Source organism: Oenanthe melanoleuca, chromosome 28 (genome assembly GCF_029582105.1).
Source record: "Oenanthe melanoleuca isolate GR-GAL-2019-014 chromosome 28, OMel1.0, whole genome shotgun sequence".
Taxonomy (NCBI): domain Eukaryota; kingdom Metazoa; phylum Chordata; class Aves; order Passeriformes; family Muscicapidae; genus Oenanthe; species Oenanthe melanoleuca.
The window spans coordinates 33350-59752 of NC_079361.1; the positions used below are offsets into that span (position 1 = coordinate 33350).

The 26403-nt window shown below is 36.3% G+C and overlaps 1 protein-coding gene across 3 annotated transcripts in view; it reads right to left on the reverse strand.

The window, feature by feature from the left end:
* RNF31 (ring finger protein 31) overlaps window positions 1-15392 on the reverse strand; it is a 40472-nt gene extending 25080 nt beyond the window's left edge. Inside the window, exons 1-8 of one of the 3 annotated variants that reach the window (XM_056512679.1) lie at window positions 15344-15392; window positions 12874-13026; window positions 9583-9741; window positions 6729-6884; window positions 5877-5930; window positions 5128-5167; window positions 3577-3749; window positions 1834-2283 (exon numbers count right to left, since the gene is read on the reverse strand). In XM_056512679.1, coding sequence (XP_056368654.1) covers window positions 1834-2283; window positions 3577-3749; window positions 5128-5167; window positions 5877-5930; window positions 6729-6884; window positions 9583-9741; window positions 12874-13026; window positions 15344-15388 — 1230 coding nt within the window. In that variant the 5' untranslated portion in view covers window positions 15389-15392. The remainder of the gene's footprint in view (window positions 1-1833; window positions 2284-3576; window positions 3750-5127; window positions 5168-5876; window positions 5931-6728; window positions 6885-9582; window positions 9742-12873; window positions 13027-15343) is intronic. The other 2 variants (XM_056512680.1, XM_056512681.1) reach the window with 2 other exon arrangements.
* Between the last annotated feature and the right edge of the window lie 11011 nt (window positions 15393-26403).

A 26403-nucleotide genomic window follows, 5' to 3' on the forward strand; every position in this document is an offset into this window, starting at 1 on the left:
GTCGGATTAGGACAAAAATATTTTTTAAAAAAAATCTTAAAATAAAATAAAAAAAAAAAATTTAAAATGCGGGAAAAAAAAATATCCACAAGTTTGAAAAAAATTTACAAGATTCACACTGAAATTAAATTTTACCATTATGGTGGGGAAAATGGAAATTTCTGGAATGTAGAATTTTTTTGTGGGAAATTTTGGAGATTTAATTTAAAAATTTGGAATTTTGAAAAATTTGCAGGATTCTCACTGAAATTACATTATGGAATTGTGGGTGGGGAAAATCACAAATTCTAGAAAAATTGTGGGATTTTTTTGTGGGAAATGTTGGGATTTTAATGGAGAGCAAAAAATTAAAAATTTGGAATTTTGAAGATTCGTAGGATTCACATTGAAATTAAATTCTGGAATTGTGGGTGGGAAAAATGAGAAACTTTGAAAAAATAATGGAATTTTTTTAGGGAAATTTCAGAATTTTAATGGAGGACTGAAAATTAAAAATTTGTAATTTTGAAAAATCCAAAGGATTTGCACTGAAATTAAATTTTGGAATTGTGAGTGGGGAAAAAAGTCATAAATTTTGGAAAAAATCGAATTTGTTGAGGGGCCTTTTAGAATTTTAATGAAGAGCAAAAAATTTAAAAAACAAAAAAATTAAAGTTTGGAATTTTCAGGATTTGCACTGAAATTAAAGTTTGAAATTATGAGGGGAAAAAATGAGAAATTTTGAAGAAATATGGAATTTTTTGTGAAAAATTCTGGAATTTTAATGAAGGGCAAAAAATTAAAAATTGGAATTTTGAAAATTCGCAAGATTCACACTGAAATTAAATTTTGGAATTGTGGGTGTGGAAAATTGGCAAATTCTGCAAAAAATGTGGAATATTTTTGTAGGAAATTTTGGGATTTGAATTAAAAAATTTGGAATTTTGAAAAATTTGCAGGATTCACACTGAAATGAAATTTTGGAATTCTGGGTGGGGAAAATAATAAATTTTGGAAAAATCATGGAATTTTTTGGGGGGGAAATTTTGGAATTTTAATGGAGGGCAAAAATTTAAAAATTTGGAATTTTGAAAATTCGCAGGATTTGCACTGAAATTAAATTTTGGAAATGTGGCTGGGACGAAGGAAAATTCTGGAAAGAACAGGAATTTTTTGTGGGAAATTTTGGAATTTTAATGAGGGGCAAAAAAAACCTTAAAATTTTGAAAATTTGCAGGATTTGCACTGAAATTAAATTATGGAATTATGAGTGGGAAATCCAGAAAATTTTGGGAAAAATGTGGAATTTTTTATAAGAAATTTTGAAATTCAAATTAAAACATTCGGAATTTTGAAAAATTTGCAGGATTCACGCTGAAATTAAATTTTGGAATTGTGGGTGGGAAAAATCACCAAAACACTAAAAAAATTCACAAAAATTCTCACAAAAATCCCCAAATCCACCAAAAATTTCTGCAAAATTCCAAAAATTAAAAAAAAAATTCTCCAAATCAAAAATACAAAATTCAAAATTGAAAAAAAAATCAAATTCATCCAAAAATTCCACCAAAATTCTGCAAATTCCCCAAAATTACCACAAAAAAATCCACGAAAATTTGAAAAAAAAAATTTGCAAATTCACCAAAATCCCCACAAAATTTTCCCCAAAATCCACCAGAAATTTATCAACAAAATCCCCAAATCCACCAATATTCCCAAAAATTTCCAAATTTTCTGTCTCAAATCTTTCAATTTCCCAAATTCCTTTAAATTCCTTCCCAAAATCTGGCTGAAAAGTCCCAAAATCCCAAAAATTTCCCAAAATTCCCCAAATTTCCCCTGAAATCTCCTCACCCTCACAAGGGCCACCAGGCGCCGCCCGTCCTCTAGCAACTTCCGCTGCCACAAAGCATCATGGGAAGGGGCATGGACAGAACAGGAAGTGGCCACTTCACTTCCAGAAGGGGTGTGACCAGAACAGGAAGTGGCCGTTTCACTTCTGGAAGGGGCAAGGCCAGAACAGGAAGTGACGAGAACAACAGCAGGAGTGGGCGTGGTCACATTAGAGATGGCAACACAGGAAGGGGCAGGGACAGAACAGGAAGTGACAAAACCAGACCCAGAAGTGACACCACCAGACCCGGAAGTGGCTGGAATTGCACCGGGAGTGGGCGTGTTCGCCTCCGCGATGACGTCACCGGAAGGTACATGGTCCAGGCCGCAAACCTCGCAGGTGGGGGTGGGGCCACGGTTCAGGAAAGTACAACGGGGGCAGGGCCACACCTGGGCAGTGGCAGCACTGGCCTATGCCCAAATATGGAAGTGAGACTCCGAAATTCCCAATTTTCCTCCCAAAATTCCCAATTTTCTTCCTAAAATTACAAATTTTCTTTCTGAAATACCCCATTTTCCTCCCAAAATTTCCATTTTTTCTCCTTTAAAATCTCTATTTTTTCTTAAAAATACCCAGTATTTCACCTTAATTCCTGTTTTTATTTCCCCAAAACCCAATTTTTTATTTTTAAAAAAATTCCAATTTTTCCCCTAAAAAATTCCGATTTTTCCCCTAAAAATCCCATTTTTTCACCAAAAATCCCCTTTTTTTTCCCAAATTTTCAATTTTTCCTCTCAAAAATCCCCAATTTTCCTCCCAAAAATCATTTTTCTTTAAAAATCCCAACTTTTCCCCTAAAAAAATCTAATTTTCCCCAAAAATTCCTGATTTTTTCCCCTAAAAATCCCAAATTTTCCCCCCAAAAATCCCTTTTTTTTTCCCAAGCCTCCTTTTTGCTTAATTTTTTTATTTTTAATTTTTCCCCAATCTTGGATTTCTCCCCCAACATTTTTACTTTCATTTTTTTTCTCACCTGTGGCCTGCGTGCCCCCAAATTCTTTCCCCCCAAGTTTTCATTTTCCCTCCCAAAATCCTATTATCTTTTCTTTAAAAAATTCCCATGTTTCCCCACAAAATTCCCATTTTTTTCTCCAAAAATTCTCATTTTCTCTTCTTTAAAAAATCCTGTTTTTCCCCTAAAACTTTCCAATTTTTAAAAAACAATTCCCATTTTTCCCAAAAAAATTCCCATTTTTTTCTTCAAAAAAATCACATTTTTTTCCCTCAAAACTCCCATTTTCTCTTTTAAAAAACCCATTTTTCCCTAAAACAATCCAATTTTTCCCCCAAAAAATTCTATTTTTTCCTTCAAGATCTCATTTTTTCCCCTAAAAATCTCATTTTTTTCCCAAATCCCCCAACTTATTTTTATTTTTTTAAATGTTTTTTCCCAAATCCCAAATCTCTTCTTTAAAAAACTTCATTTTCCCCCAAAAAAATCTCATTTTTTTCTGCCAAAAATCCCAATTTTTCCCAAAAAATTCCCAATTTTTCCCTCCAAACTTCACAATTTTTTCCCCCAAAAGTCTTTTTTTCTTTAAAAATTCCAATTTTTCCCCTAAAAATCCCATTTTTCCCCCAAAGAATTCCATTTTTTTCTCAAAAAAAAATCCCATTTTTTTTCTCCTCTTTTTAAGTTTTTTAAAATTTTTTCCCAAATCCCCAGTTTCTCCCCCCAGATTTAGTTTCCATTTTCTTCTCACCTGCGGTCTCCGTGCCAGGCGGGGGCGCTCGCACACCTGGCACAGGACACTGGGGGAGGGGTTTAGGAAGGTGCAGCTGCGGCAGGCCCAACCCCGCCCCTCCCCCACCCCAGACACAGGGGTGGTGCCACCTGAGAGGAGGGAGGGGCCACCTGAGAGGTTGGAGGGGCCACCTGACAAGGGGGAGGGGTAGACACAAAAAAAAAAAAAAAATCACAAATTTTTCCCCAAATTCCCGTTTTTAACCCAAAATTCCCCAATTTTTCCAAAAATCTCAATTTTTTTCTTAAAATTCCCATTTTTCCTCCCCCAAAACTTTCCATGTTCCCCCAAAAAATCCCATTTTCTCATCCCCCAAAAATTCCCAATTTTCACCCAAAATTTCACATTTTAACCCCCAAATATTTCTAATTTCACTTAAAATTCCCAAATTTTTTCTCCCAAATTGTCTGTTTTTCCCCAAAATCCCCACAAAATTCCCTAAAATCCTCCCAAAATTCCCACCCACAAAATTCCCTAAAATCCCACAAATTTCCCCAAAATTCCCTTCAAATTTCCCAGAAATATCACTAAAATTTTCTCAAAATTCCCCAAAATTCCCCCCTCAAAATTCCACAAATATTTCCCATAAATTTCCTCAAAATTCCCAAAAATCTCTTATAATTCCCTAAAATTCCCTCCAAAAAATCTCCCCAAATTCCTCCAAAATTCCACACAAAAATTCCCAAAATTCCACAAATATTTCCCCAAATTTTTGCCAAATTCCCCTAAAAATCTCCCAAAAATCCCCAAAATTTATAAAAATTCCCTCCAAAATTCCTTCAAAAATTTCCCAAAAGTTCCTAAAATTCCACATAAAATCCCACCAAGACTTTCCCCCAAAAATTCCCCCAAAAATTCACTCAAAACTCCCCCCAAATTCAACAAAAATTTCTCCCAAATTTTACCTAAAATTCCTGAAATTTCCCAAAGAATCCCAAAAAATCCCTCCATAATTCCCCATTTCACAAAAATCCCCCAAATTCCACAAAAATTCCACAAAATTTTTCCTCAAATTTCCCCAAAATATCCCTAAAATTTTCTCAAAACCCCCCAAAAATTCCCCCCAAAATTCTGAAAGATTTCCCAAAATTTTCCCAAACCTTCCCTTAATTTCCCTATAATTCCCCTCAAAAAATCTCCCAAAATCTCCTAAAAATTCCCCCCAAAATTTCCCCAAAAATTCCCCTAAAATTTTGAAAAATTTCCTCCAAAATTCCCTCAAAAACAATCCCCAATATTCCACAAAATTTTCCAAAAATTCCCCTTAAATTTCCCCCCAAAAATCCAGAATTCCTCCCAAAATACCCCTAAAATTCAAAAAGTCCCCCAAAAAATCCCTTATATCCCCAAAATTACCTCAAAACTCCGTAAAATTCCTCCAAAACTTCTGCAAAATTTCCTCAAAATTCCCCTAAAAATTCCCATAAAATCTCCCAAAATTTCCCTCAAGATTCCCCAAAATTCCCCCCAACTTCCTGCTTTCTCCCTGGGCATTACAGTGCCCCCTACCGGCCGGGAGGAGCTCCAGGGGCAGTGCGTCCGTCACCAGCTGGGGAAAAACCAGTATGGACCAGTATGGACCAGTATAAGACAGTACGGGCCAGTATAAGCCAGTACAGACCAGTATAGACCTGTATGCACCAGGCTGGGCCAGTATGAACCAGTATGGACCAGTGTAAACCAGTATGGACTGGTATGGACCAGTATGGACCGGTATAAACCAGTATGGACCGGTATAGACCGGTATAAACCAGTACGGACCAGTATAAACCAGTATGGACCAGTGTAAACCAGTATGGACTGGTATGGACCAGTATGGACCGGTATAAACCAGTATGGACCGGTATAGACCGGTATAAACCAGTACGGACCAGTATAAACCAGTATAAACCAGTATGGATCGCTATAAACCAGTATAGAGCAGTATGGACCGGTATAAACCACTACGGACCAGTATAAACCAATGTAGACCAGTATGGACTGGTATAAAGCAGTATGGACCGGTACGGATGAGTATAAACCAGTATGGACCAATATTAAGAAATACGAACCAATATTAACCATTATAGACCACTATGGACTAATAAAAACCAGTATAAACCAGTACAGACCACTATAAACCAGTATGGACCACTATGGACTGGTATGGACTGGTATAAACCAGTAAAAACCAGTTTGGACCATCCCAGTCCCCTCCCACAAAAAAACAGTAAACCCCAAACCCCCTCCCAGTAAAAACCAGTACAAACCAGTCTCACCTCACCCTGTCCGAGTAAGATCTGGGTGAAAAACTGGGGGTTCGGGTGCTGGTTCTGGTGGGGGACGTGAAAGGTCAGAAACCACCAGTATAAACCAGCATAAACCAGTAACTCCAAAATTTCTGAGTTTTCCCCAATTCTGATCCTTTTTGAGCCCCCAAATCCCCTCGTATTCCATCCCAGTTCCCTCCCAGTACAAACCAGTACAAACCAGTAATCCCAAACCCCATTTTAACCCTTTCCCCCATATTTTCCCCATTTTTAACCCGTTTTTCCCCATTTTTCTCCTCCCAGCCCCCCCAGTAAAAACCAGCACAAACCAGTAACCCCAATGTCCCTTTTAACCCTTTATCCACCATTTTAACACTTGTTTCCCCATATTTTCCCCATTTTTAACCCTTTTTCACCATTTCCCCCATTTTTTGCCTCCCAGTCCCTCCCAGTACAAACCAGTAACCCCAAACCCCCTTTTAACTCATTTTTGCCATTTCTTTGCCATTTTTCACCTTTTTTTGGCCATTTTTCACTGTTTTGCCCCCTTTTTTCACCTGCCAGTCCAAACCAGTCCAAACCAGTAACCCCAAACCCCTTTAAACTCCTTTTCAACCTTTTGTCCCCGTATTTTTCCCATTTTTAACCCTTTTTTCACCATTTTTCCCATTTCTTCCCCTCCCAGTCCTTCCCAGTACAAACCAGTAACCCCAAACCCCCTTTTAATCCTTTCTTTGCCATTTTTCACCCATTTTTCACCTATTTTATGCCCATTTTTGACCCAATTTTTGCCTTTTTTTGCCATTTTTCCCCAGTTTTTTGCCTCCCAGCACAAACCAGTATAAACCAGTACAAACTCACAGCCTGCAGCAGGTCCAGCTCAGCCCTGAGCACCAGGACATCAGCAGTGACAGTGGCCACACGGGGGGGGTGGGGCCTCTGGGGGGGGGGAGGGAAGCTCAGCCCCTCCCCCGACTCCTCCGTGTAACCCAGGAGCTTCAGCACGTCCCGGCCACCCTGGGGGGAGAACTGGGAGTTACTGGTTTGGACTGGGAGAGGAAAAAATAGGGAAATTGCAAAACAACGGTGAAAAAACCAGTGAAAATTGGATGAAAAACAGGAAAAATATAGGACAGAAAGGGTTAAAAAATGATTAAAAAGCAGTTTAGGGTTACTGGTTACTACTGGTTTATAGTGGGAGGGAACTGCAAGGAGAAAAAATGGCGAAAAATGGGGAAAAAATAGGAAAAATTTGGTGAAAAAGGGTTAAAAATGGGGGTAAAAGAGTTAAAAAAGGGTTAAAAGGGGTTTGGGGTTACTGGTTTGTACTGGTTTGTATTGGGAGAGGGTCGGGGGAACTGGGAGTTACTGGTTTGGACTGGGATGGAACTGAGAGAGGAAAAGTGGGTAAAAATGGTGAAAAAATGGTAAAAAAAGGGTTAAAAGCGGGGAAAATATGGGAAAAAAGGGTTAAGAAAAGAGTTAAAAGAGAGTTTTGTGTTGCTGGTTTATACTGGTTTGTACTGGGAAAGAACTGGGAAGCACTGGGAGGGGAAAAAATGTGGGGAAAACGGTGAAAAAATAGGGAAAATTGAGTATAAAATCACAAGGAAAGGGTTAAAAAAAGAACGGTTAACAGGGGATTTGTACTGGTTTGTACTGGGAGAGGGTCAGGGGTAAACTGGGAGCTACTGGTTTGGACTGGTAGGGACTGGGAGGGGAAAGATGAGGGAAAAATGGGGAAAAGGGTTAAAAAGGGTTAAAACGGGTTTGGGGTTACTGGTTTGTACTGGTTTTAAAAAAAATGGGAATTTTTTGGGGAGAAAAAAGTGAATTTTGGGAAATTTTTTTTTATGCACTTTGATGAATAGAAAGATATAAATTTAGGGAAAAAACTTTGGATTTTTGATCAAAAAATGGGAATTCCAAAGGTGAAAAAAAAGGAATTTTTGGAGAAAAAAATGGGGACTTTCAGTTAAAATTTGTGAATTTCTTAGAAAATAAAGCAGGATGTTTTGGGAGGAAAAATTGGAAATTTTTATTTAAAAACCAGTGATTTTGGAATAAGAAAAAGGAGGATTGTGGAGAAAAAAATGGGGATTATTGGGGAAAAAATCTGGGATTTTATAGGAAAAAAAACCCTCAATGATTTTTAGTCAAAATCTGGGCTTTTTAGAAAAAAAAAAAAGACTTACTGGGGGAAAATGTTATGATTTAGAAAAAAAAAAAACCCACAACATTTTTTTCTGGGAAAAAATGAGAATTTTGGGGGAAAAATGGGGGCTTTGGGGAAAAAATGGAATTTTGGGAAAAAAACCAGAATTTTGGGATTTCAGGAAAATTTAGGGATTTTCAAGGGTGAGAAGAAGCATCTTTTTGGACTAAAAATCAGATCTTTGACGAAAGAACACCAAATTTTCACTGAAAATATCGGGATTTAAAAAAAAAAAAAAATTTTTTTTTTAAATAGAAACCTGAAATTTTTGTTAAAATCCCACCTGAATGGCCCCCACAGTGCTCCTGAAGATGGGGTTGGAGGAGATAAAAAAACTATTTTAGGGGAAAGTTTTGGGGTTCCCAGGTGATTTTTGTGCAGTTTTAACGGCAACAAAAAAGTGATTTTTGGGATAAAAAAATTGGGTTTTCGTCCCCAAAAGATCTATTTTTAGCCAGAAAATGTCTTTTCTTTTCAGTAAAAAAATTGGATAAATTTGAGGAAAATTTGGAGATTTTTAGAGAAAAAAAACCCAAGATTTTTTGGGAAAGAATGGGGATTTTGGAGAAAAAAAAAAGGGGATTTTGGGGAAAAAACAGGGGTTTTACAGAAAACAGAGAATTTTGGGATTTGAGGAAAATTTAAGGGCTTTTGGGCAAAAAAAATCGGATTTTTGACCAAAAAATCTCTGATTTTCACAAAAAAAACCCGCCATTTTGGGGGTGGGGGGAAATGGGAATTTTTTGGGGGTAAAAAAATGGGAATTTTGGGATTTTTTTTTTTTTAATCCCACCTAAATGGCTCCCACGGTGTTCCTGAACACAGGGTTGGAGGAGATAAAAAAGGATTTTTTAGGGGGGAAAAAATGGAAATTTGAGGGAAAAAAGGGGGTTTAGGGGGGAAAAAGGCATTTTTGGGAAAAAAAAAAAATTTGGGATTCCTAGGAAAATCTGGGGTACCCAAGTGGTTTTTGTGCAATTTTTAGGCAACAAAAATGGTGTTTGGGCTAAAAAAAATCGGATTTTTGTAAAAAAACAAAAAAAATCCATTTTCGCTAAAAAAACAGTGATTTTTGAGGGAAAAAATGGAATTTTAGGGGAAAGAAATGGGGACTTTAGGGGAGAAACCAACGATTTTTGGACAAAAAATGGGGATTTTTTATGAAAAAAACCCAAGATTTTTTGGAAGGAAAAATACTGGGATTTTTTTATTTAAAAACCTGGAAATTTTTTGGTAAAAAGTGGGGATTTTGGAGGAAAAATTGGGGATTCTAGGGGAAAGTTTGGAAATTTTTTTTGGTGCACTTTGACAGCTAAAAAACACAAATTTGGGGGAAAAAAATGGGATTTTTGACCAAAAAAAAAATCACTTTTCACTAATAAAAAGCTGATTTTTTTTTTACAAAAAAAAAAAAAAAAAAAAAAAAAAAAAAGTTTTTGGTGGTACAACATGGGAATTATTTTTTGGGGTAAAAAAAGGGAATTTTTTTAAAAACCTGACCTGAATGGCGCCCACGGTGCTCCTGAAGACGGGGTTGCCGAAGCGCACAGCTCTCCAGTGCCGCGGTGGGCGGGGGCTCAGCAGGTTGCGGCCATACTTTTCTAGAATGTTCAGCGCAGTCCGCAGGGCATCCAGCCCGAGGGGAGGACCTGAGGGGGACTGTGGGGGAAGAGACAAAAAAATTCCGTAAAATTTCCAAAAATCTCCCTAAAATGTCCCAAAAATTCCTGCAAAACTGCTCCCAAAATTCTAAAAAAATCCCTGCAAAAATTCCCCAAAAAAATCCCTGCAAAAATCGTCCAAAAATCCCTGAAAATGGACAAAAAAATAATCAAAAATTCACCAAAAAAACAGTAAAAAAATCAGCTAAAAATCACTAAAATATCAGTTAAAAAAACACAAAAAAAATCAGTAAAAAAACTCGGTAACCATCAGTAAAAAAATCATAGAAATCCAACAAAAAATCACTAAAAAAAATTAAAATATTATTAAAAAATCTCGAAAAATTTACTAAAAAAAAACAGCAAAAAAATAGGAAAATACTTTAAAAATCAGTAAAAGATCAGTAAAAAATCAGTTTAAAAATCATTAAATATCAGTAAAAAATCACCTAAAAATCATCAAAAACAAAATCAACAAAAATCATGAAAAAAAAATTACTACAAAAATCACCAAAAATAATCCAAAAATCACACAAAAAAATCACTGGGGCAAAATAAAAAAAAAACCATATTCTCCAGGATGTTCAGTGCCGTCCACAGGGGATCCAGACCCGGGGGGGACCCGAGGGGGTCTGGGGAGGGAAAGGAGAAAATTTCAGGGTGAATAAAAAAACATTTGGTGAAAATTGGTGAAAGTTTGGTGAAAATACAGCAAAAATCGCAAAAATTTGAGCGAATTTTGATTAAAATTCGATGAATTTGAGAGAAAAAATCACAGAAAATCACTAAAAATCACTAAAAAATTCAGCCAAAAATCACCCAAAAATCACTACAAAATCACTAAAGAATAAAAAAAAAATCACTACAAAGTCACCTAAAAACTACTAAAAAATCATTTAAATATCACTAATAAATCACTTAAAACCAACAAAACAATCACTAAAAATAAGTAAAATATCTGCTAAAAATAACTAAAATATGAGTAAAAGATCAGTTTAAAAATCAGTAAAATATCACTAAAAATCAGTTAAAAACCACCAAAAACCAGTTAAAAAATCACAAAAAAAATCACCTAAAAATCACCAAAAAATCAATTTTAAAAATCACCAAAAATTTCTTAAAAACATCACGAAAAAAATCACTAAAAAAGCAAATAAAAAAATCACCAAAATATCACCCAAAAATCACTAAAAATCTCTTAAAAATGTCCAAAAAATCACTAAAAAATCACCAAAAATCACCAGAAAATCACTAAAAAATCACCAAGAATCACTAAAAATCACCAAAAAAACCACTAAAAAATCACTTAAAAATCAGTAAAAACTCACCAAAAAATCGGTAAAAATAAAAAATCACCAGTTACTAAAAAAATCACTTAAAAGTCACTTCAAAATGTCAAAAAAAATCCCAAAAAATCACTAAAAATCACCAAAAAATAAAAAAATCTCCTAAAAATCACTAAATCATCACCAAAAAATCACCTAAAAAAGTCTGAAAAATCACCCAAAAACTCAAAAATCAGCAAAAATCACTTAGAAATCACTAAAAAAAATCACCTAAAGAACACCAAAAAATCACTACAAAGTAATCAAAAAATCCCGGAAAAATCATCAAAAATCACCCAAAAAAATCACTAAAAAATCACCCAAACAACCCAAAAAAATCACAAAAAAAAATCAAAAAACCACAAAAAATCATCAAAAAGTTCCAAAAATCAAAAAATATCACTTAAAAACAATCAAAATATCATCCAAAAAATCACCAAAAAGCATTTAAAAAGCATTTAAAAATCAGCAAAAATCACTTAAAAATATCCAAAGTCCCAAAAAATAACTGAAAAAAATTCTAAAGAATCACTTAAAAATCACAAAAAACATAAAAAATCAGTAAATAATCACCAAAAAATCATCCACATAATCCCAAAAAATAACGAAAAATCACCTAAAAACCCTGAAACAAATCCCAAAAACTCCCCAAAAATTCCCAAACCTCCAATAACTTATTTTTAACCAATTTTTGTATTTTCTCACTCAACTGAGGTTGTCCCTGAGGAGCTGATTTCCCTGGATCACTCGCAGTTTTTGGATCAGGGGCAGCAGCAGCCGCAGCATCGGGCGCAGATCCCCCAAAAAATCACTTAAAAAATCACTAAAAAATCATCAAGAATCATTAAAAATCACCAAAAAATCACCACAAATCAGTTAAAAATCACCAAAAATCCCCCCCAAAAAATCACAGAAAAATCAGAAAAAAATCACTAAAAAATGTCAAAAAACTCCTCCAAAATGACTAAAAAATCACTTCAAAAAATCCCCAAAAATCATCAAAAATCACTAAAAAATCATGAAAAATTACCTAAAAACCCAGAAAAAAATCCCCCAAAAATCCCCAAAATTCCCAAACCTTAAATAATCAATTTTTAACCAAAATTCAGTTTTTCTCACCCAAGTGAGATTTTAATTTCCTGAGGAGCTGATTTCCCTGGATCAGCCACAGTTTCTGGGTCAGGGGCGGCAGCAGCAGCTGCAGCACCAGGCCCAGATTCCCCCAAAAATCCAAAAAAATCACCAAAAAAAAGCCAAAAAATCACAGGAAAAATCAGTTAAATGTTAGTTAAAAAAGCACCAAAAAAACCAATCAAATAAACCCGAAAAAAATCACTAAAAATCACCAAGAATACTCAAAAAATCACAAAAAAACCTAAAAATCACTCAAAAATCTCTTAAAAATCACTAAAAAATCAGTAAAAAATGGCAAAAAATCACCAAAAAATTCACTAAAAATCATTAAAAAATCACTTTAAAATGTCCAACAAATCCTAAAATTTTCACTTAAAAATCAATTTAAAAATCAGTAAAAAATCAGCAAAAATCACAAAAAAATCACTTAAAAATCACCAAAAAAATCCAAAAAGCACATAAAAATCACCAAAAAATCACCAAAATAAATCACTAAAAAATAATTGAAAAGTCATTATAAAATCATCAAAAAATCACTAAAACCCCCGCAAAAAATCCCTAAAAAATAAAAAAAAAGTCCCAAAAAACAACAAAAAAAAACCCAACCCCAACAACCCCCCCCCCCCCCAAAATCCCTTAACCCATTTCTAACCAAATTTTTCTTTTCTCACCCAGCTGAGGTTGTCTGTGAGGAGCTGAGCCCCCCGGATCAGTCGCAGTTTCTGGGTCGGGGACAGTGGCAGCCGCAGCACCGGGTGCAGCTCGGGGGGGTCAGGGCCAGAGGGGGAGAGCAGCAGGGAGAGCTCCAGAGAGTCCCGCAGGGCCTAAATAAAGAAAAAAAATGGGAATTTGGGGGGAAAATTGGAATTTTGAGGGTTCAGGGAAAAAACTGGGGGGGTTTAGGAAAAAAAATGTGGATTTTAAGGGGATTTTTTGTGATTTTTGGAAGAATTTTGGAGTTTTTTTAATTTAGGGGATGTGGGGAGATTTTAAGAGAATTTTCTGTGATTTTCTGAGAATTTTTGGAGACTTTTGTGGATTTTTTAGTGATTTTGGGGTGACTTCATGGGAATATTTTGTGGGTTTTTTAGGGAATTTTGGGGGATTTTAGGGAGATTTTTGGGGATTTTCTGTAATTTTTGGGGGGAATTTTGGGGTCAGAGCAGCAGGGAGAGCTCCAGGGAGTCCCTCAGGGCCTGGGGAGAAACAAAAAAAAAAAAACTACAATTTGAGGGAAAAATGGGGATTTTGAGGGATCAGGGAAAAAAATGGGGGGTTTTAGGGAAAAAAATGGGGATTTTTAGGGGATTTTTAAGGGATTCTTGGAATTTTTCTTGGGGATTTTGGGTGTTTTCTGTGATTTTTAGGGGATTTGGGGGATTTTAGAAAATTTATGGGAATTTAGAGGGACATTTTATGGAATTTTGAGGAAGTATGAGAAAATTTGGGGGGGGTTTATGGGAATTTTCTGGGATTTTTTGTGAATTTTGGGAGGATTTTAGGGAATTTTGGGGGAAAAACTGGGGATTTGGGGAAAAATTTGGGTGCATTTTGGGGGTTTTATGGGGATTTTATGGAAATTTTTGGGGAATTTTTAGGGGTGATTTCCTGGGAATTGCCTCGAATCATCTAGCGAATTTTTTGGGAATTTTTAGGGAATTTTGGGAGGATTTTTTTTAGGGAATTTTGAGGATTTTTAAGGAATTTTCAGGATTTTTAGAGAATTTTGGGGATTTTAGGGAATCTTTGGGGATTATATGGGAATTTTTTGTGATTTTTTTAGAGAATTTTGGGGATTTTAGGAGAATTTTAGGGGGTTTTATGGTGATTTTTAGGAGATTTTTTGTGTCTTTTGGGGGAAATTGGGGATTTTATGGGGATTTTAAGAGAATTTCCTGTGACTTTTTGGGGAATTTTGGGGGATGTTATAGAAATTTGGGGGATTTTGGAAGGATTTTGAAGTGAATTCCTGGGAATTTTTTGTGATATTTTTGGAATTTTGGGGATATTTTTGAGATATTTTTGAGAAATTTGGGGGGAATTTTGGGGGAATTTTGAGGGAATTTTGGGGGGTGATTCCCTGAGAATTTTCTGTGATTTTTTTAGAGAATTTTGGGATTTTTTTTTTTTTTTTTCCTTAGAGAATTTTGGGGATTTTAGGGAGACTCAAGGGGGTATCTAAGTGAATTTTAGGCATTTTAGGGGGATTTTGGGGCATTTCAGGAAATCTGGGGGAATTTTGAGGGAAAAATTGTGGGTTTTGGGGGAGTTTTATGGATTTTTGGGAGGTTCTGGAGGATTTTTAAGAAATTTTGGGGAATTATAGGGAATTTTGGAGTAATTTTCAGGATTTCACGAAATTATGCAAAGTTTCTTTGGAAATTTTCAAGGAATTTTGGAGGGTTTTAGGTAATTTTGGTGATTTTTATTGATTTTTAGTGAGTTTTTGGATGATATTTACACAAACTTGAAAGGATTTTTATGGGATTCTGAGAGGATTTTTTTGGAGGAGTTTGAGAGGATTTTTAGGTATTTTAGGGAATTTGGGGGGCTTTTTGGTGAAAAATTGGGATTTTGGGGTTCAGGGAAAAAAATTGGGGGGTTTTAGGAGGAAAAATTGGAATTTTTAGGGGATTTTCTGATTTTTTGCAGATTTTTTTCGGATTTTTTGTGATTTTTTTAATGGGATTTGGGAGATTCTCTGGGAATTTAGGGGATTTAGGGGAATTTTGGAAAAATTTGGGAGGGCTTATGGGGATTTTTTTAGGGGTTTTTAGGGAAATTTTGGGGATTTTATGGGAATTTCCTGGGATTTTTTTTCAGGGGCTTTTCAGGGATTTTGATGAGATTTTGGGGGGATTTTAGTGAATTTTTGGGAAATTTGGGGGTTTTTGAAGGGGATTCAAGGGGATTTGGAATTTTGGGGGGGATTTTGAAAGGATTTTAGAATTTTGGGGGCAGTTACAGGGAATTTTAGAGGCATTTTGGGGTGATTTTAGGAGCTTTTGAGGGAATTCTCCGACATTTGTGGGAATTTTGGGAGGATTTGAAGGAATTTTAGGGGATTTGAGGGAATCTTAGGGACTTAGGGGAAATTTTGAGGGAAATTTTGGGAGATTTTGGCGTTTGAGGGGGGCTCACCTGGAGAGACCCCAGATCTGGGGGGGGTTTGGGAGGATCCGGCATCACCTGAGAGAGGAAAAAAGACAAAAAATTTGAGATGATTTTGGGAAAAATCAGGAATATTTTGATACCTGGGGGTACCTGAACCCCCAAAATTGGAATTTGGGAGAATTTTGGGGCTTTCTGGGTGGGTTTTGAGAGGATTTTGGGGTTTTCTTTTTGACACGTAATTTTGGGGGTGTTTCGACCTTAAGCCCCCCCAAATTTAGGGGGATTTTGGGTACTCTTGAAGTCTCCTCAGCCTCCCCAAATTTAGGGCCCTTCACTCCCAAATTTGTGAGAATTTTGGAAAAGTTTTGGGCTTTTTTAGATCCCATTCGCGGGGTCTCAAAGTGTTTTACGGACTTCGGGGAGACTCAAATTCGGGGAAATTTTGGGGGCGTCTCTAAATGAGTTTAAAGGTGTGGCGCCCCCTAACCCCCCCAAATTTAGGAAGATTTTTGGGGTGTTTTAAGAGGATTTTGGAACTTTTTCAACCCCCCAAACTGGAGGCGGGGTCGGCCCCCCCCCCCCCCCCCCGTTGTTACCTCAGGGAGCGGCGACGGATCCTAAATGGCGGCTCGTCCTGAGGGGGAAGAAATGGGCGAGGCTTTTTGGTGACGTCATCCCCTCACTTCTGCCCTTACTTCAGATGGCGACTCGCCCTCTTTTCGCCTTAGTGCGCATGCGCCAATCAATCCCTGCTCCTATTGGTGGATTTTTTCCCGCCTCTCCGCATTGACCACGCCTAGCTAAGGGCTGACCTTACTTAAAACGGCGCCTCCCGGTTTTTCAACACTGCGCATGCGCAGAACTAGCTGCCTAATCAGAACGCGTGGTTCTGGCAGGCACCCCCTCTCAGCGCTTAAACCCCTCCCTTCTTCGCACTGCCCTCAGGTTGCCATGATAGCGGCTGCGACCCCGCGGCTGCGACCCCGCGGCTGCGGCCGCTGCTGCAAACCTGAGGGCTTAGATGAGCTAAAATACATTTTTCTAAAATTCTGGGGTGATGTTAAGACGTTAAATCTCCGCTTTTGACGTCATAAACGCGCTCTGTTTTTTTTCTAGAGGTTTCGGGGTCACCTGTGTTGCTTCGGAGCCTCCCTCGAGCTGGGCACGGTTGTGAGGGGAGTGGCGAGGGGAGGGCAGGTGAGGAGCGGGAATTTTAGAAATATTTAATTTTTAAAAATTATTTTTAAATTTTCGGGTGATTTTTCCGGGATTTTGGGGTGAATTTGGGGAAATTTTGGAAATTTTTAAGGATTTTTTCCCTCAGAATTTTGCATTCTGAGCGGTGAGGGCAGGTGAGGAGCGGAAAGAATTCGGGGCGGGAACTCTGGAAATTTTTAATTTTAAAATTTTGTTTTCAACTTTTTTTTTTTAATTTTAGGGGATTTTTTCCAGAATTTTGAGGAATTTCTGAGGTGAAGTTGGGAAATTTGGGGAATTTTTAGGGTTTTTTTCTCTCAGAATTTCGGATTAATTTTGCGAGGACAGGTGAGGAGCGAGATGGATTCAGGGAGGGAATTTTATAAATATTTAACTTTTAAAGATAATTTTTTAACTTTAGAGTGATTTTCCCAGGGGTGAATTTGGGGAAATTTTGGGAGTTTTTAGAGTTTTTTACCCTCAGGATTTTGGATGAGTTTTGGGTGAGCGGTGAGGGCAGGTGAGGGACAGGAAGGATTCAGTGCAGGAATTGTATTACTATTTAATTCTTTAAGTTTATTTTAAATTTTTTTTTTAAATTTAGGAGACTTTTTCCAGAATTTTGAGGAATTTTTGGGGTGATTTTGAGGGAATTTTGGAAAATTTTAGGGATTTTTTTCCCTCACGATTTTGGATGAATTTTGGGTGGGCTGTGAGGGCAGGTGAGGAGCGAGACAGATTTGGGGCAGGAATTTATAAATATGTAATTTTTTAAAATTATTTTTTGAATCTTAAATTATTTTTAAGGCCGTTTTTTTCCACGGTTTTCAGGAATTTTTGGGGTTATTTTGGAGGAATTTTAGGAATTTTTAGGGTTTTTTCCCTCATAATATCAGATTAATTTTGTGAGGGCAGGTGGGGAGCGGGAAGGATTCAGAGCGGGAATTTTATAAATATTTAATTTTTTAAAATTGTTTTCTAATTTTAGGACGATTTATCCAGGATTTTGGAGATTTTTAGGAATATTTTTGGGAAACTTTACGGATTTTTTCCAAGGTTTTTTGGAGTGAATTTGGGGAAATTTGGGAAATTTTAGTGGGATTTTCTCAGGATTTTGGGAACATTTTAGGAATATTTTTGGAAAATTTTAGGGAATTTTTTGGAAATTTGGGGGGATTTTATGAAATTTTTTGGGAAATTTTAGGGGGATTTTTCCAAGATTTTGGGGTGAATTAGAGGGAATTTTTTGGGATATTTTGGGAAGTTTTAGGGGGATTTTTAAATGATTTTTAGGAATAATTTTAGGAAATTTTATTGATATTTCGCCAGGATTTTGGGGGGATTTTTGGGAATAATTTGAGGATTTTTATGGGGATTTTTCCAGGATTTTGTGGATTTTTAGGGATATTTTTGGGAAAATTTAGTGAGATTTTCCCAGGATTTTTGAGAATATTTAAGGTTATTTTTTGGGAATTTTAGCAGGATTTTTCCAAGATTTTGGGGGGGTTTTGGGTGAATTTGGAGGGATTTTTTGGGATATTTTTGGGCGATTTTCCAGAATTTTTCCAGGATTTTGGGGAACTTTTGGGGATAATTTTGGGAAATTTTAGGGGGATATTTCGAAGATTTTTTGGGGTGAATTTGGGAAATTTTAGGGAATCTTTCCCAGGATTTTGGGATTTTTAGGAATATTTTTGGGGAATTTTATGGGAATTTTTCCTGGATTTTGAGGTGAATCTGGGGGATTTTGGAAAAAATTTAGGGGGATTTTTTTCCAAAAATTTTTGGAGTGAATTTGGGGAATTTCGGGGCATTTTAGGGGGATATTTTCCCAGGTTTTGGGGAATTTTTTGAGTATAATTTCGAGGATTTTAGGGGTTTTTTTCGGGATTTTGGGGATTTTTAGGGATATTTTTGGGAAAATTTAGTGAGATTTTTCCAGGATTTTGGAGAATTTTTAAGGCTATTTTTGGGAAATTTTAGGGATTTTTTTCCTATAGTTTGGGGAATTTGTAGGAGTATTTTATGGAAATTTTAAGGGGATTTTTCCAGGATTTTTGGGGATAATTTTAGGAATTTTAGGGTTTTTTTCCCAGGACCTGGGGGATTTTTTGGGATATTTTGGGAAATTTCAGAGGGATTTTTCCAAGATTTTTGGGGTGAATTTGGGAAATTTTAGTGGGGTTTTCTTAGGATTTTGAGACAATTTTGGAATAATTTCAGTAAATCTTAGGGGTTTTTTCCCCAGGATTTTGGGCAATTTTTGGGGATAATTTTGGGAAATTTTTGGGGGTTTTGGCTTAAATTTTCCCTTTTTTGACTCAAATTCTACCTTTTTTCACTCAAATTTTGGGTGTTTTTTGGGTTAAATTTGAGGGGATTTTGTGTCAAATTTTGGGGGTTTTTTGGCTCAAATTTTGTCTTTTTTGGGTCAATGTTTTAGCTCAAACTTTAGGAGTTTTTGGGTCAGGATTTGGGGAATTTTTGACTCAAATTTTGCCACTTCTGGATCAAATTTTGAGGTTTTTTTACTTAAGCTTGGCCTTTTTTGCTTCAAGATTTTGCATTTTTTTAGGTCACATTTTGATCTTTTTTGGTTAAATTTTGGGGTTTTTGTGGGTCAAATTTTGGAAATTTTTTAGGTTTAACTTTGTCTTTTTTTGGCTCCAGTTTTGGGAGATTTTAGCTCAAATTTTGCCTGTTTTTGGGTCCAACTGCCTATTTTACTCAAATTTTTGTTGGTTTTGCCTCAGATTTTGGAGGTTTTTTGGTTAAATTTGAGGGCTTTGGGGTCCAATTTTGGGGATTTTTTGGGTCAAAATTTGGGGATTTTTAGGTCGAATTTTGGGGATTTTTATGTCAAATTTTGGGATAATTTTCTTCAAATTTCACAATTTTTAAGTAAATTTTTTTTTCTCCTCCCCCCCCACCCCCTCCACCTGCCCCTCCCCCCCCCAACCCCCCCCAAATTTGGGGTGAGTTCTGCAGATTTTGGGGTTTGGGCTCAAATTTTTTTAACTCAAATTTTGGTGGTTTTGGGTGATATTTTACCTTTTTTTTGGCTCAAATATTGGGTCATTTTAGGTAAAATTTTGGGGGTTTTTGGGTCAAATTTTGCTTTTTTGGTTCAAATTTTTGGGGGTTTGTGGGTCAAATTTTCAGGGGTTTTTGGATCATTATTTTTGGGGGTTTTAGCTCAGATTTTGTCTTTTTTTGCCCAAACTTTGGCTCTTTTTGGTTCAAATTTTGGCTCTTTTTGGGTTAAGTTTGAGGGGATTTTGGGTCAAATTTGGGGGGTTTTTGATTAAATTTTTGGGGGATTTGATTCAAATTTTGGGGGTTTTGGGGCAAATTTTGCTTTTTTTGGCTCAAATTTTTGGTCTTTTTGGGGTAAATTTTGTGGGTTTTGTGGTTTATGTGATTTTTTTACCTTGAAATGTCACTTTTTAAACTCAAATTTCTTTTCTTTTTCTCTTTCTCTCCCCCTCCCCCTCCCCCCTAATTTGGGATGAATTCTGAGATTTTGCTGAAAAGATACCTAAAATGGGATTTTGGGGGTGTGGTTTTAGGGTTTGAGGGCGTGGCCTCAAATTTAGAGGTGGGAGGTGAAATTTTGGGTAAAAGGTGAAATTTGAAGGGAAAACGGTGAAATTTTTGGGAAAGGTGAAATTTGAGTGAAAAAAAGGAAAAATTGGGAGATTTTGGGAGGGTTTGTGTCAAATTTTGCAGGGTTTTTGGGATTTAGGTGAAGTTTGGGGGTTGAATTTTAGAGGTTTTGGGGTAAAATTTTGGGGGGTTTTTGGAATTGAATTTTGGGGTTTTTTGGGTGGAATTGGAGGTTTTGAGTCGAATTTTGGGACTTTTGGATCCAAATTTTGAGGTTTTCTGGGATTGAATTTGGGGACTTTGGAGTCAAACTTTGGGGCATTTTCAGGTTGGATTTGGAGGATTTTGGGTTAAGTTTTGGGGATTTGCGGCCAAATATTTAGGGTTTTTTGGTTGAATTTTTGGGCAAAATTTCGGGGGTTTTGAATAAAATTTGAGAGTTTTGGAGCCAAATTTCGGCAATTTTGGGTTGAATTTGGGATTTTGAGTCAAATTTTGGGGATTTTTAGGTCAAATTTTGGGGTAAAAATCTAAAAAATGGGATTAAAGTGGGCGTGGCTTTATGGCTGTGCCCAAATATGGAGTGGGAGGAGCTAAAAGTTTGGGCTAAAACCTGAAAAAATTAAATATATTTTTTTAAAAAAAAGAGGCATGGCCTTAAATGGGTGTGTCCACCAAATTTTGGGGGTTTAAACCCAAATTTAAGCCAAAAAAATTGGGTGTGGCCTTATCTCTCACATCCATATACGGGTATGAAGTGAGTGTGACTTGTTCTTAAAGCGACCTCGCACCATTTTTAATTTTTTTTTTTTGTTTTTTGTCAATTTTGGTTTCGTTTTTTTCAGGGTTTTTTTTGGATGTGGCTCATCCCAGGTGGGCGTGGCTTGGCCACACCTAATGTTTTTCTGACCATGCCACTTTTTTAACCCTTTAGTGGCCGTGGCTTACTTGGAGTTGGCCTTGTACCAGCAGCACAACCATGTGAATCCGCTCCGGGGTTTCCTGGTGCCCCTCGTGCAGGTTTGGGGGTCCCCAAAAAAATTTGGGATTTGCCCAGAAAAATTCGGGAATCGCCAAAAAAAATTTTGGGGAGGGTTCTCAAAAAATTTGGGGGGGTTTGGAGTAAAAAATTCTGAATTTGGAGAGAAATTTGTGCAGAAATGGAAAAAAATTAGCATAATAAGAAACGAAATTGGAAAAATTTTGGGGGGTTTTGGATAGTTTTTAAAGTTTTGGAATGTTGTTGAAATTGTCAAGAAAAATCTGTAAAAAATTGTCGGAAATTTTTAAAAAATTGCATTAAAAATGACAAATCAGTTAAAATTATCAAGAAAAATTTTGTAAAAAGTTCTAAAAAGTGCTGTAAAAAACAAAAAAAGTCCCAAATTTTAGGTGGATCTTAGATTTTGAAACCCTCTCAAAAACCTCAAGAAAAGCATAAAAAACCTGAAGAGATCATTGAAAACTTCGAAAAGTATCAGAAAAAAATTCTAAAAAAATCTCAAAAAATTCTGTAAAAAATTTGAAAAAATTCAAAAAAATTTAAAAAATAAATTCCAAAAAAATACCAAAAATTTTGAAAAAAAAATTGGAAAAATACCAAAAAAATTCCAATGTTCTTGAAGGTTTTTGACTTCAGAATTCTTGAAAGATCCTTAATAAATGCTCTTAAAAACTGCAAGAAAATCATGGAAATATTCCAGAGAAATCAGAGAAAAATCAGGAAAAAAAAATCATGGAACTTTTGGAAAAAATTCCAGAAAATATCTTGAGAATTCCCAAAAAAATCTCTAAATTTAGGAGCATCTCTGACTTTTGAACCCTGTAAAAATTATCAAGAAATACTTAAAAAAACACGAAACTATTGGGGAAAAAAATCCTTTAAAACTCATTGGAATATTCTGTAAAAAATCCCCCAAATATTTGGAAAAAATTTCCCAAAAAATTCTTGAAGTTTTCGTTAATTGTAGGACAATTCTGAAAATCAAGAAGAAATGCTTTAAAAATGCCCAAAAAAATCACAAATATAAAAAAAAAAAAATCCTAGAAATTTTTAAAAATTTCCCAACTTTTGAACAGTCATAGACATCTAAATCCTTAAAAAATTCTTTAGAAAGACTTTGAAAAATGCTAAAAAATAATGAAAAAGCCTTAAGAAAACAAAAATCTTGTAAAAATTCGACTAAAAATGGAGTAAAATCTCTAAAAATGCCCAAAAATTCCTAAAAAATTCTGTAATTTTAGGGTAATTCTAGACCTTAAAATCTGGTCAAAATCATGAAAAATCACTGAAGGAACACATAAAATAATGAACTAATTGGAGAAGTCTTTAAAAAAACTGAAAAAATAACGGAGAAAACCCAAAAACTCCAAAAAAGATTCCAAAACAAATCTTAAATTTTAGGATAATCCTAAATGTCAAAACTTCCTATAGCTTTTCAAGAAATATTTTAAAAACCATGAAAAAATTAGAAGAAAATTAAAAAAAACCCAAAGAAATCCTAAAAAAATTTTCGAAAAACCTAAAATAAATTACTTAAACTTTCTAAAAGTTCGTCTAAAAATTTCTTAGTTTTTAGGCAATCTTAGACTTGAAAATTCTCGAGGAAAAACTTAAAATAATAAAAAAAAAAAATGGGGGAAAAAATCACAAAAAAAAAAAAGACAAAGTTTGAATAAAGTTCAAGAAAAGTTGTAAAAACTTTTGGTAAAAAATTCCTAAAAATCCTCCCAAATATCACAGAATTTTCATGGAATATTTCCTGATTTTGGGGTTCCCAGAGCCCCCTGTTTGTGTCGTTTTTCCTGGCGCTGCTGGACATGGCCGCCGCCCCAGTCCCTGGTTTGTCAAAAGGGTGCCTGGGCTGGTTCCCCAATTGGGGCCAAAAATCCCTCAAAAATTCACAAAAAATCTCCAAAAAACTCTGTAAAAAATCCTAAAATTTCTTTAAATTTCTGATAAATTTCAAAATTTTTAAGGGAATCTTGATGTTAAAATTCTTGAAAAATCTTCAAAGAGTAAAAAGCACCAAAAAAAATCATAAAAAAATTAGGGAAAAATTACTGGAAAATGGGAAAAAAATTGAAAAATTCTGTAAAAATTTTGGGAGGAGGTTTTGGTGGATTTTTGGCGGATTTCCGAATTTTGGGGAAAATTCAGGGATTTTGGGGAGATTTTTTGGAAAATATTTGTATGAAAAGTCCTGAGATTTTGAGAAATTTGGGGGATTTTTGGGGAATTGTGGGAATTTAGGAGTTTTGGGGTTTTTTAAAGGGGAGATTTTTGGGGCGAATCTGAGGATTTTGGGGATTTTTAGTGAGGGAAATCCTGGAATTTAGGGGGAAATTTTTGGGTTTTTTGGGGAGTTTTTTGGGGATTTTTTGTTGAATATTGGGAGGAATTTGGGGGAAAATTTTAGGATTTTGGGATATTTTTGGCAGGTTTTTGGTGGATTTTTTAGGGGGTTTTGGAAATTTTGGGGATTTTAGGATTTTGGTGAAAATTCAGGGATTGTGGGGTTTTTGGGGAGATTTTTGGGGTCTTTTTGGGAGGGAAAATCCTAATTTGAGAAATTTCGTGGGATTTTAAGTAGGAATTTTGGGAGTTTGGGGTGGATTTTGGGTGGAATTTGGAGATTTTTTTTGTGGGATTTTGGGAAGGATTTGGGGGAAAATTTTAGGATTTCAGGCATTTTTGCAATTGTGGAGTTTTTGGAGGAATTTTGGGATTTTTTGGGAGTTTTTGGGAATTTGGGATTTAGAGAAAATTCTGGGGTTTTGAGGTTTTTGGGCAGATTTTTTTGTGTTTTTTTGGAAGAACTTGAAGGGAAGTTTTGGAGATTTTGGGGATTTGGGGGAGAGGATTTTGGGGAGTTTGGGAGAAATTTTGGGAAAAATTTGGGTAGAAAATTCTGGAATTTGGGGATTTTTTGTGGGATTTTCAGACAAATTTTTGGGAAAAATTGTTGGGGTTTTGGGTATTTTTGGAGGATTTTTGGTGGATTTCTTGGGGGGTTTTTGAAATTTTGGGGAAAACTTTGGGATTTTTGGTTTTTTGGGGTAAATTTTGGGGCAAAATGTGGGAATTTTTTAGGGAGAGATTTTAGGGAAAATCTTGGGATTTTCGGGGGCAGAAATTTTAGGGATTTTCGGGCTAAATTTGCGTGGAAAATTTTTACATTTTGGGATGTTTTGGGAAGGAAATTTTGGGGACAATCCTTGAATTTTAGGGGAAATTACGGGATTTTGTGGAAAGTTGGGGTTTGGGGATTTTTTGGGGGGAGATTTGGGGAGTAATTTTGGGGGGATCTGGGGATTTTTAGGGTTTTTAGGTGGATGAAATTCTGGAATTTTGAGGGGAAAATCTTTGGGAGAATTTGGGTACAAAATTTTGAGATTTTGCTGCTTTTTAGGGGGGATAATTTGGGAAAAATCCTGGGATTTTTGGGGGAGGAATTAGGGGAAATTTTGGGGGAGTTTGCAGGTTTTTGGAATTTTGAGATTTGGGGGATTTTGGGGAAAATCTCAGGATCTGGGGAAATTTTAGGGAATTTTGGACATTTTTCGTGGGGTTTGGGGGAGGGATTTTTTTTTGGGATGGATTTTGGGTTAAAATTCTGGGATTTTGGGGAAAGTCTCTGGTTTTGGGGATGTTTGGGGGGATTTTGGGGATTTTTGTGGGATTTAGGGAGGGGTCTGGAGGACAATTCTGGGATTTTCAGGAAAAATTTTGGGATTTTGGGATTTGGAGAATTATGGGGATTTGGCGGGGGGGAAGGGGATTTTGGGTTTTTCTTGGTTGAGATTTGGAGGAAAGCCCTGGGATTTTAAGAGGGGTTGGGGGTTTGGGGTTTTTTTGGGTGGGATTTTGGGGGAAATCTCATGATTTGGGGGATTTTTTAAGAAATTTTTGGGAATTCTGGGAAGGGATTGGGGGAAAATCCTGGAACCTGGGGGTGAGATTTTTGGGAATTTGGGGCAGTTTGGCTCATTTTGGGGACCCCAAACTGATTTTGGGGCTCCCCTCGCCAAATTTGGGGGTGCCAGAGCAATTTTGGGTCAATTTTGTGGCATTTTAAAGTGATTTTACTGTTGTTTTGGGTGGATTTTGGGGCATTTTGAGGGGATTTCTGGGCATTTTGGGGCTCCCAGGCCCATTTTTTGGGTGCACAAACTGATTTTTGGGGTCCCTGACCTGTTTTGGGGGTCCCAGACTGATTTTGGGGCTCCCCAAATCCGCCAGAGTGGCACGAGGTGCAGGCCACGCATGAGGCCGAGCAGCGCCAGTGGTGCCTCAAGAACCACCTGAACCTGGCAGCCAAAGGTGACCAAATTCCCCCAAAAAATTCCTGAATTTCCCCAAAAAAATTCCCAATTTCCCCCCATAAATTCCCAATTTCTCCCCCAAAAAATCCCCAAATTACCCTCAAAAATTCCCAAATTTCCCTCCCCCAATTTCCCAGTTTTCCCCCAAAAAATCCCAAATTTCCCCACAAAATTCCCAAATTTCCCTTCCCCGATTTCCCAATTTTCCCCAAAGAATTCCCAAACTTCCCTCCCCAAAAACTTTCCAAATTTCCCCCAAAAATTCCCAAACTTTCCTCCCAAAAATTCCCAATTCTTGCATCAAAATTAGCAAATTTCCCTCCCCCAATTTGCCAATTCTCCCCTCAAAATTCCCATATTTCTCTCCTCTGATTTCCCAATTCTTCCCTAAAAATTCCTGAATTCCCCCAAAAAAATCCCAAAATCTCCCCAAAAAAGTTCCCAGTTTTCCCAAAAAATTCCCAATTTTTCCTCTCCAAAAATTCCCAATTTTTCTTCTCCAAAAATTCCCAAATTTCCCTCCCCCAAAAATTCCCAAATTTCCCCCCCAATTTTCCTCCCAAAAATCCCAATTTTCCTCCCAAAAATTCCCAAATTTCCCCCAAAGAATTCCCAAATTTCACCCAAAAAATTCACAATTTTTTCCCCAAAAAATTCACAATTTTAACCCCAAAAATGCCCAAAATTCCCTCCAAAATTCCCAAAATGTTCCCTTAAAAATTCCCAAATTTATTTCCCTCCAAAATTTCCCCTTAAAAAATTCCCAATTTCCCCCCAAAAATTCCCAATTTTTCCCCCCAAAAATCCGAAACTCTTCCCCCAAATTTCCCCAAAATTTCCCAATTTTCCCTCCAGAAATAAAATGAGGTTTTTTTCCACGTCCGCTCCGCCAAACCTTTCTCTCAAAATCCCCTCGCCTCTCCCGGCTCTACCCCGGCCACGCCCTCAGAGACGCCAAA